Here is a 17,208-nt window from a genome sequence, read left to right as displayed (position 1 = left end):
GGTGCCAGCACCAAAGAATTTACAGTCTAAGGTGCCGATCTTGCAATTTACAATACATAGAGTATCAAGATAGAGGCGGCTGCTATTTCTAGCTCTGCTTGATTGTCCATATATTAGGAAGCAGTTTATTATAGTGGTGTCTATCTTGGTATTCCATGCATTGTAAATTTCAGGATGAGGACCCTAGTTTGTAAGCTGTTTGTCACCGGCACCAACTATTAATTGCCTAACACATTATAGAATTAAAATAAATAAAGCAATTTCACACAGTGGGATAATTTTTACTGGTTTTTATTAAATCAGTTTTGATATTATTTGTGTACACACTAAATTGCAGGATCAGAGACTATATGGGCATCATATAGACAAAATAAAGATAAATGAGCGGGGGGTGGGAAGGAGTAACTCCTGCCATAGAATGTATATTATCTATAGACTAGTCTTACGCCAGGCCCTGTGAATACCATGAGTTACTGATCTATTGCACTATGTCCTAATGTATTAAAAAATGTGCCAAAGAAATAACTCATTTTTCCCAAGGAAACATAATTCAGGGCTATGATGGCAGTAACAAGTCTGTCCTCTTCAAATAGTGCTTTGGTGTGTTACTGGCTTTACCATTCCTAGTAGCATCTTTCCTGACACAAATTGCTACTATTGATCCTTCCATCCCTGGGCAATGGTGATCCAGAAATGAGCCACATTACCAGCTAATGTCTCTGTGGTGATGCTGTTCAAGCATCATCTGGATCTCCCATAATGTATCTCCTGTGTGCTGCCAGTGGCTGTGTAAGATATTGTGTTATTGTCACCAGTCCTTGATGTGGTCTTTCAGAGGGTCTCTGTTGTCCCCTAATTGGCTTTCTTTGGTTAGCCCCTGGATGGGACAATTATTGGCCCCTGATCTCTAATTAGGCCTAGTAGTCTCCTTCAGTCCCTTTGGGCCATGTTTCTGGAGGAAGCCTGGTGCAAGGGTGTTACCCCGTCACTGTCCTCTGAGCTCTTTCCTTTTATAGCAGGCCTTGTTTCCTGTATTGATTGCAGCTGTGAGTGCCTGCCTCCATGATTGGCAGTTCTGGCAGCTGCGTAGGGATGTGGTCAGGCTGCTTGCCTGTAGGTAGGAGAGGCTCCCCTCCCCTTTCTGCCTTTGCTCAGTATGGGGTTTGTAGATCCCACTACAGTTATGTTCTCTTCCATGTCCATCAAACCTCAACAACTAGTTGTTACACAGTGTCATCTTAATGTTTAATTTTTTTTTTTTTTAAAGAAACCACTATGTAGCCTTCTCTGTCTCAGCACTTACTTCTCCTAGAACAAGGTCCTTGGCTGCGTTCCATTAATTGTAGCACAGAAGCTACATTCCTCCATGCAAGTATCAGGGAGTAGCCGTGTTAGTCTGTATCCACAAAAACAACAAGGAGTCCGGTGGCACCTTAAAGACTAACAGATTTATTTGGGCAGAAGTGAGGTTTTTTACCCACGAAAGCTTATGCCCAAATAAATCTGTTAGTCTTTAAGGTGCCACTAGACTCCTTGTTATTCCTCCATGCAGTTAATAACTCATTCTTTTGACTGCTGGTGATTCCTCCTCCTTTATTATGTGTGGTCCACCCTATGGACCACTCCATCTTCTTAGTCCACTTCCATAATGATACAGACATCTCTTGTTCCTTCTTCTTGTGGTTCCTCTCCCACCTGTCAAACTGTCTTTTCCCTCACCTGCTTTGACTAAGCAAATTGTGGCTTTGATTTAAGTTCTTTCAGCTCAATGTCTCTTAAACAGAAGTGCTGCTATTGGGTATAAGGAGCATCCTTCATCCCTCGCTCTCTTTGTCTTGAACAATTCATTGCCTCCACTGGACCAAATTATATTTTATTGCACCATTGCAAATGTGTCTGTCAGTGTGATTGTATAGGTGTAACAATTTGGGGAATCTGTCTATATACAGCTTATGAATTGTGTTTGATATCGTATGTACATCTGTGTCAGAGGGCAAACGCCATTTTGAATGTGGGGCTTCTCTGCCTTCTCTGTTGTCTTTTCACCTCAACTTTGGACTGAAATTCCAGGGGGTGGTGGCACAGAGCTAACAATGCAGCTTAAAAACTGGATGGTCCTCTATTCCCATGGAAGTCCCCTTGGACAAAGAGTTGGCTACCACCGAGAACCAGTCTGCCTAGATGGTCTGGTGACTAAGCAGTGATTCAGCTGGTGGGTGACTTTGATCACTTGATGAGGCTGATCATGGGGTCACCTGACATAGAGGACTGGGGGTTTTAAAAGAAAGGGTCTCTCAGAAAGAGAAAGAGAGCAGAATGAAGCTGGCTGGAGGGGGGTAGGGGAGAGAAGAGAGAGACACGCACACTCAATGATTTGGAGTAGAAGCCATATGCAAGAGGAGGTCTTGAATACCCTAGATGACTCTGACCTAAGAACGTTCAAATATGATGAGGAAACTGAGGCAGGAAAATGCATACAGATGTTTTATTGTTTTGTCTAGCTCTGTATATTGCTTGTGCTGTCTAAGGTAAAGAGTGATTGTGTTAGAAACCTTTACAAAGCCTGAGTGTTATGTCCTTCAACTGTGACACATCCCTAAAGAGGTGAACTGTAAACCAGAGTGCCCATGAGGCTGGAATGCTGGAAAAGGGTGTTCTTAATCTACTGAGGAGTCTGGGGGGATCAACACTGGTCCCAGGGTCCAAGGCAGTTGGACCGTGAGGTCCCTCTTACATAACGGGGTAACAGCCAGAGAGCCTGTGCTCAGGAAGTGTGACAGAGAGGACAAAGAAAAAGAAAGTGCTGCAGCTGATTCAGACCAAAGGAAGCTTAAGAATGTATTGGTCTGGCATAGTGGGACCCAAACACAACAGCCTACGGGTGCTTTATTGGGGCTGTAACAACACAGAGAATAATTTGGTTTATAGTCCATAATTTGATGTAATTCTTGAATTTAAATTCTCATTGCTTACACATGTCCTTTGTCTACAAATCTGCTGTTAACATCTCTGTAACATTGCCAAGGTACATTACTGTCTCGAGTCCATCTCTGCTGAAAATTCTCATCCAAACCATCAGCTTCTTTCACCTTGTTAGTCCATTCTCTATAGGCTCTAATGTTTCCAACCTGTGCAGAATACTGCTGCCCGTCTTCTCTCATGTTACCATACCTAGAACTGCAATGCATTCATTTACTCCTCAAACAATTCTCCTCGTTCCACACCCACTTCAAGATCCAGGTCACAATTGTCCTTGGCCAGATCCTCAACTGACATAAATCAACATAACTTAATTGACTTCAATGGAGCTACTTTGATTTATGGCCTCCATTTTGTCCCTTCACACAATCTCACTATTGTTGGTGCAAAAACTTTCTCTTTTGCAGCAGCTGTCACCTGTAGCAGCTTTACTGTAACTCAGGGGTAGGCAACCTATGGCACTCATGCCGAAGGCGGCACGCGAGCTGATTTTCAGTGGCACTGACACTGCCCGGGTCCTGGCCACCGGTCCAAGGGGCTCTGCATTTTAATTTAATTTTAAATGAAGCTTCTTAAACATTTTAAAAACCTTATTTACTTTACATACAACAATAATTTAGTTATATATTAAAGACTTATAGAAAGAGACCTTCTAAAAACGTTAAAATGTATTACTGGCATGCAAAACCTTAAATTAGAGTGAATAAATGAAGACTCGGCACACCACTTCTGAAACGTTGCTGACCCCTGCTGTAACTCTTTGCTTCATTAATTCAATTGCCTTTTAACTCTTATTTGAAAACATCTTTTTTCTCTCTTACCTCAATTTCTTTCTCCTTCTGCTATTATTTACACTTTAACTGTATTATTTCTCTCTCCCTTGTTATTTTATTCAGATTCTGTTATTTAACTCTGTAAAGTGCTTTCAGGTAAAGTTTTTATGAAAGCTACTCTACAAAACAAAGCTGTATTTTGTTGTATTATGGCAAATGCAAAACAAATCATATTCTGACACACTCTGTGGAACAAAAATAGCCTACAAAGAAAAAGCTTAATAATGTCAAACATGTTTGTGTCATTATGTAAAAGGAAGAATTACAGTGTTTTCATTGAGCATCAGGGGACATGTTACCAGTTTCAATCATGCTTCTGTAATTGTGCTGTACAAGAATGATGCAAAGGAAATCTTCAGCCGAATATATGTGTATCTATTACACAGAGAATATACAGTATGATGCGTATCCACATACCTGTATCTTTTTATCTTGCATTTTCAGAATTTTGACTGTGTAACAGTGTACCCCATAGGCTTTATGGGGGGGGGGTTATAAATGTATGTATGATATAACTGGAATATGTTTTGTGCTGCCTGTGCCATGTAACATATCTCCGTAAAGGTTATGGTCTACTATATCTATTCATCCTATTTGTACATATATATCATTTTCTACTTGAGATTAAGAATATGGGCTGTATGCTTGCTTGGTTTCTAAGTAAGCTTTGTGAGGCATTTGGTCAGCTTCTTTAGGAAGGAATTCGCCAGGTTAAGTACCTGATCAGGAAACACTCCAGGAACAATGCATCTTGGAATGCTCCAATCCACATAAGAAGTCTTCCTGGAGACATGCAAGATACCATGTGAACAATGGCTTCGGCCTGTAAAGACTGAGTCATGCAGGGACATGTGACTTGCCCAGGTGACTCCAAAACTCCATCTTGGAGCTGGACTTTGCATAGGAGGGAGGAGGGGGATCTCCACCCACAAGAGAGAGTCTATTTAAACCCGTGGGAGACCCCTCCAGGTTGTCTTCAGCTGGCCAAGGAAGGAGCCTCTCCACCCCCCCACCAGGATACTTGAAGGGAACTGAAACAAAGGACAATAACTACAGGAGGTGTGAGTGATTGCTGGACCCAGGCTAAAAGGAGATTAGCGTGTAAAAGGGAGCATTCTGGAACTGGTGAGGAACTTATCTGTATTCAGCTTGATTAGACATAGATTTGCACATTTTATTTTATTTTACTTGGTGACTTACTTTGTTCTGTCTGTTACTACTTGGAACCACTTACTCCTATTTTCTGTATTTAATAAAATCACTTTTTATTTAGTAATTTACTCAGAGTATGTATTAATACCTGGGGGAGCAAACAACTGTGCATATCTCTCTATCAGTGTTATAAAGGGTGAACAATTTATGAGTTTGCCCTTCATAAGCTTTATACAGGGTAAAACGGATTTATTTGGGTTTAGACGCCATTGGGAGTTGGGCATCTGAGTGTTAAAGACAAGCACACTTCTGTGAGCTGTTTTCAGGTAAACTTGTAGCTTTGGGGCAAATGATTCAGACCCTGGGTCTGTGTTGGAGCAGATGGGAGTGTCTGGCCCAGCAAGACAGGGTGCTGGAGTCCTGAGCTGGCAGGGAAAACAGGAGCAGAGGTAATCTTTGCACATCAGGTGGCAGCTCCCAAGGGGGTTTCTGTGATCCAACCCATCACAGACTGTTCCTTAAATGATCAAGGCTTGACTAATAAACTTTTTGCAAAAGGGAAGCCCTTCTTTCCTTTTGTCTTCTTCGTAGTATTTTAGCTAGGGAAACTTATTCTTAATAACTCAACTCAGTGATATTTCTGTTAGGGTTCCTTCACAAGATCTATTCTTTGGAGGAAGGAGACAGTTATTTTCATTTTTTTTCTTCTCATCCCTCCTGTTTTGCCTCAAATCTAGCCCTAACTGCTTCAGTATTAAGAATCTGAATCTCAGATGAGAGTTTAAACACTGAACGTCTTAGTACTTCCAACTGAAGGCATTTGATGTTTATGATGATAGATTTTAGATGGCTCTTTGTACAGTGTTCTGGGACTAGATGTGAAGAGAGTTATGCCCTGTAATTCTCTATGCATTGCATATTGCCTTGTATTGCATTCTGAGACTCTGTTCCCATATTGAGTTTATTGACATTAGCATCTTCCTTTTGTAGAAAAAATAAATAAAAAACAGACTTTGGAATCTTAAATCAAAATAACTGTTCTTCTATCTTTCAGTTCTATAAAAATTAGTGGGGTGAAAATCACCTCAAAAAAAATTCCTTAGCTGTTCACCCAAACCTAAAAAGGAATTCACTTTGGCCATATTCACTTTTATAAATGAGAGGTAACACAATTTCAGGAACCGAAAAATTAATTAATTCAATTAAAAACAAAATTCCAGTGCTTTACCAGAAAAATAAAAACATGCCTGCTTAGTTTAAAGCAGATAACTGAGCAAATAATTCACAATGAAAAGTTTACTCTGATTTTAACCTCTTTTTACATATTGCTATTGACTCAAATTTATTTGTTATATGAATATACTTGTCACATTTTTTTTTGCAATTTTTTACGCTGTTTGGATTGATTACTAATAGTTTGTGAGAATTCAACACTTGTTATCCAAAAGTCCCATGGCATCATTATTGTTTCCTAATGGGATAGATGTAAATCCTATCAGTAATCAATAGGAAAGTCTGAAGAAGCCACTTGGACTTTGACTCTCTCAGGGAGCGGTAGTAATATAGCCAGCTGAAGTAGATAAGCAGGATGATGGAATTTTATAAAATACTAAGCTTGTCCTTTCAAGCTCACACAGGCCCAGTCAGAGGCATCATTCCTAGAAAAAATAGACTATTGTAAAACATATTGGGTGGGTGTAGCATTTAAATTTAATTTTCCTGTCACATTCACACAAAGCCATTGCATGTGCATCTGTGAGGTCCTATTTGCAAAGGTTGCAGTGATGTCCTTCTTTGGTTCATTTCGTTCTCTGGATGAGGTTTCTGGCACGGGGTTGGGAAACTTTCTCCCCCTGCTGTGCCGAGCAGCCTCCCATCCCACATAAGGTATTACCATTTCCAGTGTGAATAATCACAGAGAAAAGTTTAAAATTCATCCTGTGAGAATTTGTGTAAGTAAAGCTTGATCCCTTGAATGTCTGTGGAACAAGAATAGAATAAATGCTGGCGATAATTCCCTTTCCTCCCTCTCAAAATAAATATTTGCTGGGCCAAATTTGGGTATAGATTTACATCCAACTATTTAAAAGTCTCCAGACGTCAACATGTGAAATGCTCCCTGTTTCTTTTCCTGTTTGTTTTTCTCTCCCATAGGGTGGAGTTTTAGTATGGGGTCTGCCTACCAGTTTCACAGCTGGAGAGTATTTGTAGTCGTCTGTGCACTGCCCTGTGTCTCCTCAGTAGTAGCACTCACTTTCATGCCAGAAAGTCCAAGGTTTCTGCTGGAGGTAAAACTTTCAACGTGTTCTTTATAATTCCCTGTTCCTGTTTTTTATGTCTGGAGCATTCATCCCCATAGTATCACAGCACCAGGTAGTAATATTGTTTAAGTAGCATTAACATAAATCTTTTCCGTAATTTGGTCAAATTTTATAGGTTGGAAAACACGATGAAGCTTGGATGATTCTCAAGCAAATTCATGACACTAACATGCGAGCTCGTGGGCAGCCTGAAAAAGTCTTCACAGTGAGTATTAATCACCAAGCTGATCTCTTAGAGCAGCATCCATTCTCCTGTCAACCAGGTTCTGAATGGTTTAGCAAGCAGTAACTGTACTCTACATACCTGTGGTACATCTGACTCAGAGTAAGGAAGTTATTCCACAGCCTGCCATATAAACTAAATGGCTACAGTTTTAAAATCTACCCAAGGGATTTAGATATCCAGTTTTCTTTAACATTAATAGGTATTAGGTGTCCAAATCTCTTAGCTGGCTTTGGAAACCTCAGCTGGCATATTGCAGAGCATGTGAATCAGTGATGTAACAATAAGTTCCATTGTATTGATATAACCAATATTCTCCAGTTTTAGTGTTTCCTTAAGAAAGCTCCTGCAAAGCCTACCTCTGCATTAACATGAATAGTAAACACATACAGCAGGATAAAGTCACTGGACCTCTAATAGCTCCTTTTTATGCACTGAAACCTTTTCAAATGAATTTCAGTTTTTACCCAGCTAAAAGAATAAAGTATTCTGCACTTTTTGTAGAATGTCTTTTATATCAAGATCTCAAAACATTTAAAAATAATTTTCTGATACCCACCTGGGAAGTCGACTATTGATTATTGTTGCCTCTTTGGCCTGAGTTATTACCAATATTCAGGACCTTGCAGATTTGTTTCCTTTCGGAGGAGAAATGGATTATATGAGACAAGTGTTTCTTTGGTGCAATCCTGTTTATTTACAAAGAATGTACGCAAAGTCTTGTTTCTCTGAACATGGCAGAAACAAACCACAATAGTCAGTTTCCTTGCTCAGAAATCCAAGTCTGCCTCTCCAGCCAGTTCTGTGCCCCAAAGCACTCTGTCTCTCTGCTCCCTCTCAGACTAATGCTCACGACTGTTCTTGTTTTCTGCTGGCTTTCTTGTTGCTTTCACACACATACATCTTGCCAAAAATAATCCCCTACTCCCTGCATTTGCAATCAGTCCCAGGAGAACCACTCAGACTTCATGATGTAACTCTGCTCAGGCTTTGACATGTAGCCAGTTGCCTTGGATGGTAGTGTCTGTCATCTCCAGCTGTCTTCATATAGGAGCTTAGTTGCTCCTTCAGTTTAGTCTAAAAGAAAGGTGCTTAGCACACCCATCAGCTTTAACCAGGTTGTGACTGCCTTTGGATCAAAGCTCCACTTAATGGCAGCCATTACAACCTTCCAGCATAATGTTGTTATTATTACACCTATTTACCATTTGTAGGTAAAGCAAATTGCCTAAGTCTACACAGTGAGTTAGCAGTGGAGCTGCGAAAGAACCTGGACTTAGTTACTCCTGCTCCACTGATCTAACTGCTAGAGAACAGTACCTCCTTCTACATCAGTGGTTCCCAAACTGGAGTGAACCCCTGGGGGTTTGCGAAATATTACAGGGGGTTCTCGGGAAAAAATTCCCTAATGGCAGAAAGAATTGTCCCTAGGGACTCTGGGAAGCATGGGGGCAGCAGCCCGGAGCCCCTGGACTTCCAAGATCTAATCAGATCAAAGCAAGCATATCTATCACACTGAGGAGATTTAAATTTCAAGAGTCCTTATAAGAAGTGGAAAGGGAGGTGGATATTTTTTGCAGTTTTTAAAGTTAAATAGGCAGCTAGTGTTGTTTTTAAAATGATTATGAAGAACAAGTTTAAGCTTTCTTGTAACGTCCGTTGTTTGCCTGGACTGCCCGAGACCTGAATGCTTGTGTACGAGGAACTCTTTGAGATGGCTTCTTAAATACCTTCATGCTGTTTCACATCTGATACTCCTGGATGAAACATAGGAGCCTTGTGTTATAACAGGTTTATTCAAAGAGATATAAGCTATGAAAGTGAGATCTTGGAAGAGTGTTACTGTTTTCATAATGTAATAAAAATACTGTAATGATAAATAATAATTAATAATAAATAGTGTGTAATAAGCATGTCATAAAAACAAATTTTATACTCCCAAGATCACTGCTTTTATAATTTATGCTCAGGTAAAGGAGAAAATCCCTGGAAATATTCATTTTTAGAAGGGGATTCACAAGACTTGACATTTTAGTGAAAGGGGTTCACAGGTTGTTAAAGTTTGGGAACCACTGTTCTACATTAATTATTGAAATAAAACACTGGAAAAATGATTAAAACTAAACTCAGTGTGTTGTTTTTAAATGTTGTAAATAGTTTGTCAACTTTTAATATGATTAAACCTCCACTTTCCCATTGCATGGATAAGAGGCAAAACACCAGGGGGTTGGGATTTTTCAGTGCTGCTGCTGTTAGTGATGGGAAAACTTGACTCCTAATACCAAAGTATTAAAGGATTAGAAACATTGTATTGCACATCAAGGTTATGCATTGAAGTGGTCCCTAATGTAGGCTTGTGTTTTCCTAATACAATATTAACCTAATAGAATGCTAACACTATTAGAATGTTAGCTTATCACAGTTTCCTCATTGGACTGTGTTAGCATCCTATCATATTAAGCACACATGCAAAGAATTTTTGTGTAATTTGCTTTTTGTCTTTAATTTTTTCAATTTAAATTAGACCTGGCTATTGTGAATTGTTATCCAACTATTTACTCAGCTGGTATTCTTAAACGTCATAGCTTCATCCAGTCTCACTGTATGCCTTGATATATTTGTCATCTTTTATTTGACCTCTGTGTTACTGGTTATATCAAAAAGATATAGATCCTTTGGTAGTTAACATGTTTTCTGATCCTGCAGCAGATGTAATTTCTATTAAATTCAGGTGATTTTCCGTTTTCTTTTGATACATTTTCCTAACTATATGATATCATATTATCCAGAAGCCACTTGTCATCTGCTAGTAATATTTACACTTGTTTTCAGTATGATTAAGGCTTCACCTTTAGATATGATTATCAAAACCAAAATGAAAAGGAGACAAATTGAACTGGGGTGGGGAATACACTTAGGCTATGTCTACACTAGGAGCTGGATAGGGTAGCCACTCACACATTCCCAGAATAGCAGACATGCTGGTACTTCCAGGAATAACACGGCTCTGCCCCTGCCGGTGTGACCCTGCCAATGTAACCTCACACTCGCAGTGCGCGCAAGCTCACACCAGCAGGGGCAGAATGGCGTGACTCTTCAGAATGGTGTCCCTTGTCTAATACTGGACAAAACCACATCCGGTTTTTTATCTGAGTACAGCCACTCAAAAAGAGGACTGTCTGGTTTAAAACCAAACAAATGGCCTGTCTAGATCTGAGTTGTGATTACTCTGCTTGTGTACACATACTCATGCTAGCTAGCAGAGGTATAAATAGCAGTGTAGCCATGGTAGAATGAATAGCAGCAGCAGAGGCTTGGCTTGGCCATGCTGAGTAAGTACGCACCAGTTTCAGGTGGGTGTGTATTCAACATGGCAAAGTCTGGCTGAGCTGGCCAAGACAACTCCACCTTTTGCCACATTGCTGTGAGCCTCTCTCCAGACAGGCAGTTAAAATCACAGCTTTAAACAGCCCAACACTGGTACAAGTTTGCCAGGTCTCAGAGTAGCTGATAAGGCCATGTACTGTGTCTGTGTTTCTCTGGTGGCAAGGTTGCAAGTGAGAGTCAGCACCAGACACACAAGCTGCATTTTCTATCTTTGCTATTGTTTTACTTCCCTTTTGTGCGTGTGTCTGGTTTCATCTTAAAGAAAACAGGACTGGACTTCAACGACAGCTTCAGCCCATTTCAACTAACTTTCTCTTTTCCTAAAAAGGACATTTAATAAACATTTTTAATACCATCTAAAGATGGTGAAGCAGCGGGGGAGAGAAGGGGGGGAATCCCTATAAAAACTCCCCACAGCTAAAGGGAAAAGGAGTAAGGGATATTGTTAAAATCAAAGCTGTACCTAATACTTTATATTTCAAAAGCTTTAACTATTTTCCTACTTTTTTGGTATCTCTAATAAATGATTTAAAAGACTTTTAATGGTGTTTGTCACAGTGAAAGTAACTCAGCAATAACTGAATACATAACCCTGGACCACACTCATCTCTTTAATGCTATAATAGTGAAGAAGGGTTTCATTAACATTTTATCCCTGATGGGCCCAAGACATGCCCTTCTCAGCACAGAAGTGTTATCATGCATTTTGTTTGTTGATTAGCCACATGTTCCTCCCCATTGTTTCCCCCCAAATATGTACCTTAGATATATTTCAAATAGGACAGCATGGCATACATGGCAAATTATCTCATACTTCATTCAGTTTGTAAGAAATTGGGTATTTCTGCTTGTTATGCTCTTACCCACAATACCACATTAACACCCACATTTTTGGCAACTCTCTGTTAAAATAGTTCAACTTTGCAGCTGCTTTGTTTGCACAGAAACTAGTGTTTGAATATGCAGAAACACAGGTCCAAGAGCAAAAGTGTGCAATAGCACACCTAATTTGGGCATGTAAATTATATTGCATTTGCAAATAGGATATTTGTAGTTCTAAATTTCCAGTTAAGACTTAACACTTCTATCTTTTTGAAAATCTGCCCTAACTGTCTGCCCATCTTTAACTTATGGAGCATATTTAAACTTTCAGGTCCCCTTTAATTGCATTTTAACAGTTCAAGAAAATGCTTCTCTGTTTCCATTTACAGGTTAACAGAATAAAAACTCCCAAACAGATAGATGAGCTCATAGAAATTCAGAGCGACACAGGAACCTGGTACAGAAGGTGTTTTGTTAGAATCCGCACAGAGCTATATGGGGTAAGTAATAAAATCCAAGTTATAGTTCGTGTATATGGTAACAAGAGAGCCAGCATTAGTGCCCAGAAATGGGAGTGATTGGATGACCTGATGTGGACAGCTGGTGTGCTGTACACTGAATATCACACCTGGCTTCAGAAACAATCACAAGATTTCAGTTTCACAGGCCAGTGGGAGAGAACTGAGCATCATAGAGATGATGGGTCCATTCTTCAGAAGGAAAAGGGCAAGCCAGACCCTTATGAGTCATTCATAACAATAATATGGGACTATGTCTCAAGCACTGTTTAATATATACTGGAAAAACAAGTGTGATATCGGGTACGGGGGAACATATGATGATGAAAAGGTTCTATTAGTATGAGGTTTGGGATGGCCACATTATTTACAGTTAGTGAAGCCATGAATAAGTTATGCAGGTCATCCAAAATGAATACCAATAAAATCTTTATAAGACACTATACAGTCATGTATTCAGCATATGCCCAGTATTTTACCAGAAACCTTAGAACTGTTTTATAACATTTCATAAAAGTTTACTGGGCCTGTTTTCCATATCCTGCTTGTAAAGCCAAGATACATCATTTACTTTGAATCCTACAGTACAGACCTTGAAAAAAGAGAAAAAATATCACTAACTAATTTAGAAGCCACTAAAAATTATCTAAAATAGCTTTCCCACATTTAATAATGTCACAAGGATATCTTGAAAATATGTATGCTACAGCTGGTCAAAAAAAATTAATCAAAACTGTTTTTTCATGGAAAATTGGGTTTTTGACTAAATTATTTGCAAAAAAAAAAAGCAGCCAAAATCTGAAATATTGTGGCTGAAAACAGAAATATTTCAATTTAGATATGCTACTGCAGTGCCTCATGGGAGTTGTAGTTAAGTTGCCTCATGTCCCCATTCTCTATGGGTGAAGCGCCCTGATCGGATATCTTCCATGATATACCATTGCCAGGAGACTCCTAGGATGTACTGCCTTGCCTCTCCAGGAAGGGAGACAGTGGTGTATCGTGGGAGATGTCGTGGAAAACCCCATTTTCCAACCAGCTCTGCTGTAAACCTTCTGAGATGAGGGCAGTCCCAGCTCCTTCCCATTTGTGTAAAGCACCAAGTTCTAGATGTGATGGGTCATGACATATCAGACCTTAAAAGTGTCAGTATTTCACAGTGAAATATTGCCTGTCATCCACTCAGAACAGTATAATTTTGGCGGGAAAGATGGAAATATTTCTGACCGTTTTGTTTTTAAACAGTGATTGTTTGAAGCTATATAGGGATTAAGAATGTTAGAAGTAACCACAGTGGATCCAGTGCATCGGAAGCCTTCAAAGGTGCATGATAAATGGAGTTTGGCAATACCCAAACCTGCTTTTACCTATACCAGCATGCAGGTCTGGCCTGAGAATCAAAGAGCTGTAATGTGATGCCCCTTGCTTGCTGCTCCACTGATGAAGCAGAGAACAGAATCCAGGCCTCTATAACTTAATTGTCTAAAACACTGTTTATTTTTAAATGTATTTTCTCATATTTTACAGATTTGGTTAACATTTATGAGATGTTTCAACTATCCAGTCAAGGACAATACAATCAAACTTACAGCTGTATGGTTCACGCTGTCTTTTGGGTATGATTGACTTGGATTCTTGATGAATTTTCCATGGTTAGCCTGTAAATCTTGAAATACAGATGAATTTTAATGCTGCCGGTCATGCGGAATGCAAATCTGCTTTGTCATTGTGATTTTCTTTTCTTATTGACAATACTTACTCAATTATCTTTTAAATAAAACATCATATTTTGGGGTTACTCCATTTTTGGTTTCCCAGCTGGCACCTTAAAGGGTTCTGACTTTCAGGACTCTTCAAGGTGTTGAGTTATGTGACCAAAAACTGACGAACTCCAGATCACTTGTCACTTCTGAATATATAGGCCCAGCGCACTATCCTCTTGAATAAAAAGAGATTTCCCATGAGAAAAAAGGGTATTAAGGGTCAGAGTTTGTAAGCACTTGGAAGATGTAAAGCATTATATAAATCCTCAATAATAATATTATTATGGCTTATTGTTCCATGCACATGTTTCATTGGTGAACAGATGCTACAGTAATTCACTTATTTGCTTCCTTATAACCTAATGACTGTCGTTCTACATAGATTTAAATTGAACTGTCAGAAAATGAACTTTTCTTGTATTTTTTAATCATAATTAATGATTGTGGTGCTAAATTTATCCTCATTGAAGTACACTGAGGAACTGAAGGAGAGTAAAACTCATTTTTAGTTCCTCAGCTTTCCTCCACCTTCATAAAGTGCTCTATGCCACCTCTATTTCAGGAACAGCATCTCCTTATCTCTTTTGCAACTTCCCACCATACAAAGTGCCCCAACCCGCACTCCACTCTGACCCGCTCCAGCTTCCAGCCAGTTGTCCCCTGATTCCAGATAACATTTTTTGAGACCTTAACACTAGAGTAAGTGATACACCAGCTTACTTTGGTTTGGGAATTTCCATGGCAATCACGTCCCTCTCAGGGCTAAGGATCATTCTCAGACCATTGTAATCATTATGCAGTGTACATTTGCTGGGGCCCAATCCCTAACTAAAGAGTTTAAACTTCACAGTGACAGTCACTGTAGTGAAGAGAGCTTGGGCAAGATTCTCCAGCCACTTAAACTCTGTGTTGGGACTGCACAGCATGAGCAGCTGGCAGAACATCTGAACCGGGGGCCTCCACTCTCCATGCATCCCACTGGTGGTGTTTCTGCTGGCCCTGCATAGTCTGGCAAAGGGAACGATTACAGTGTGAATCAAATAAGGGATCTGTGACCAGACAGTTCTAGTGGCCCTAACAACCTTGAAAGCACAACAGGTTAAACCAGCAACTGTAGGAGGTCTATGTTGCACCCCTGAGCTCTGATCCTGATTGGAGGATGGATTTATTCCTCCCAGCTCACACAGATGAAGAGTGTGAGAGACCCCACTATTCTGACTTTATGCAAGCAAAATGCATTTCATCCTAAAGGCGTTCTTATGCTTGATGCTTAAAAATCTAAAATTCAGGTAGAAGTAGAAGTGTTTCTGCAGATCTAGTTATCTGCTTTAAGTAGCTGGATGCTATAGGTTGTCTTTCTAGTCTGTACATACTTCTGACTTTAAGGTGAGCTTTGTGACTGAACGCTTCTGCTTTTCACAGCTACTATGGGTTGTCCGTCTGGTTCCCTGATGTCATTAAACATCTGCAATCGGACGAATATGCATCCAAAGTGAAACATTTTAACGGAGAGAGAATTGTAGATTTCAACTTCAACTTCACATTGGAAAATCAGATTCACATGAATGGATCATACATCAATGACAGGTCTAGAAAGCTTTTGGTTAAGAAAATATCATTAATTTCACTAACATTTTAAGTTTCTGTCTAAGGGCTTGTCTATATGGTAAAATGGTAGAGGGACATGATTTGTAAAGCATTCTGATTCTCACTGCCCCCTTTTAGAGTGCTTTCTGAGCTCTCACTGCCCCTTTTTAGAGTACTTTGCTGCACTGTGTAGCTCTTAATACGCTAATGTTTTTCAATGTTGACCGTTAATAGGTTGGTTGGGTTGGGTTTGTTTACATTTAATTTTTGGAAGAGTCATTTTGTTCTTATCTCCTTGGTGCTTGATCCTGCACTCTAGTGCAAGTAGATGGGGACTGTACATGCATTATGGGTCGATATAGGTGGATTCCTTTTGCTGGATTGAGGCCTTGGTTATTTTGATAAACCAGACTAGAGGATACACATTATTGGTACTTACTTTCACCAGGAGACTCAGATTTTCAGATTCAATGTGTGTCGCATGTGGGGATGCAGGAGATGTATCTCTAATGGTGGGAGAAAGGCTGGGTTTTCTTTTGTTCTTTTCTACTTTTTTTTCCTTTCTTGGTACTCACTTAGGGTCTCTTCTGCCAAATGCTGAGCTTCAGAAACACGGAGCACCTTACAGGATGACAACTTAAAAGGGGAAAAATGGTTGAAAAGATAAATACCAGAGGCATTCGATAGAAAGTATGAACCGTTGTAAAAAGTAAAAATCCAGATGAGCAATGTCCTTTTATTTTTAAATTGAGTCCAGAAGTCTAAAGGCACTAGCTAGAATTTTACAGAGCACAATTCTAAATGACTTAGTTATATAAAGACATCAAAGCAACCCAATTATATTTAATCACTCTATGGTCACAGAGTTGTTTTAAGTGTCTGGTCTCTGTCTACAATGCATATGTATATACTATAAACTATATTAAGGTTCTAAGCTTTGTTGTACTAAATAGTTGTTATTTATATAATAAAATTACATTTAAGTTTATTATATTAATGGTTTTGGCAATATAAGAAGGCTTCTTTTTTAATAAGAATTTGAATTTGGAAGCAATTAAAGTTTTGTTCAATGCAGAGCAATTGAAAATTATGACTAGCCTATTTCATTTTAAATTAGCTTCTGCCTTCCAAATTTAGTTCCATTTCAGGAGATGGATGTTGTCTAAAAAAGTGGAGCCTTTTATTATCATTCGGTAAACTTCAGTTGCTGTGCACTCTGCCAGCCCAGGTACTGCAAATAAAAATGCTTGTAAAAATACTGTGGCTCCCAAATCTGCCCTGAATCTATCAGGTATGCAAACTTTGACATTTGGGATTGGTGAACTGCTTGAGCCATTTTTCCTCAGGAGTGTAAATTTCGCGTTTGTTCCCTCCAAAAAAAGATTCACTATTTTCACGGGGGCAGTTAGTGGAATTTTTTTGTGTGTGTGTGTGGATTTTTTTCTCTTTGCCCCCTCTGCTCCTTTTTTCATAATCTCTCCTAGTCAGAACGTGTTTCCAACAATATTCAACGTCCTAACTTTCTAAATCTGGGTGGATCTGAATTCAGACCATCTCAACAATCTACACCAGTTTTAAAGCAGCTGGGTTTTCTTTTTCATTTTGTTTCAAAACATGTTTCCT

General features: G+C 39.4%; 1 protein-coding gene across 4 annotated transcripts in view; it reads left to right on the top strand.

Moving 5' to 3' along the window:
* Positions 1-17,208, top strand: part of SV2C (synaptic vesicle glycoprotein 2C) — a 183,032-nt gene that overhangs the window by 143,551 nt on the left and 22,273 nt on the right. For all 4 annotated transcript variants that reach the window (XM_034773883.1, XM_034773884.1, XM_034773885.1 and 1 more), the window contains 5 exons: positions 7,119-7,252; positions 7,401-7,490; positions 12,107-12,217; positions 13,763-13,851; positions 15,421-15,585. In XM_034773883.1, the coding sequence (XP_034629774.1) occupies positions 7,119-7,252; positions 7,401-7,490; positions 12,107-12,217; positions 13,763-13,851; positions 15,421-15,585 (589 nt within the window). The remainder of the gene's footprint in view (positions 1-7,118; positions 7,253-7,400; positions 7,491-12,106; positions 12,218-13,762; positions 13,852-15,420; positions 15,586-17,208) is intronic.

This window comes from Trachemys scripta, chromosome 6 (assembly GCF_013100865.1).
Source record: "Trachemys scripta elegans isolate TJP31775 chromosome 6, CAS_Tse_1.0, whole genome shotgun sequence".
In the NCBI taxonomy this organism is placed as follows: Eukaryota; Metazoa; Chordata; order Testudines; family Emydidae; genus Trachemys; species Trachemys scripta.
The sequence above is the reverse complement of the archived record's forward strand: the minus strand, read 5'-3'. Positions and strand labels throughout refer to the sequence as shown.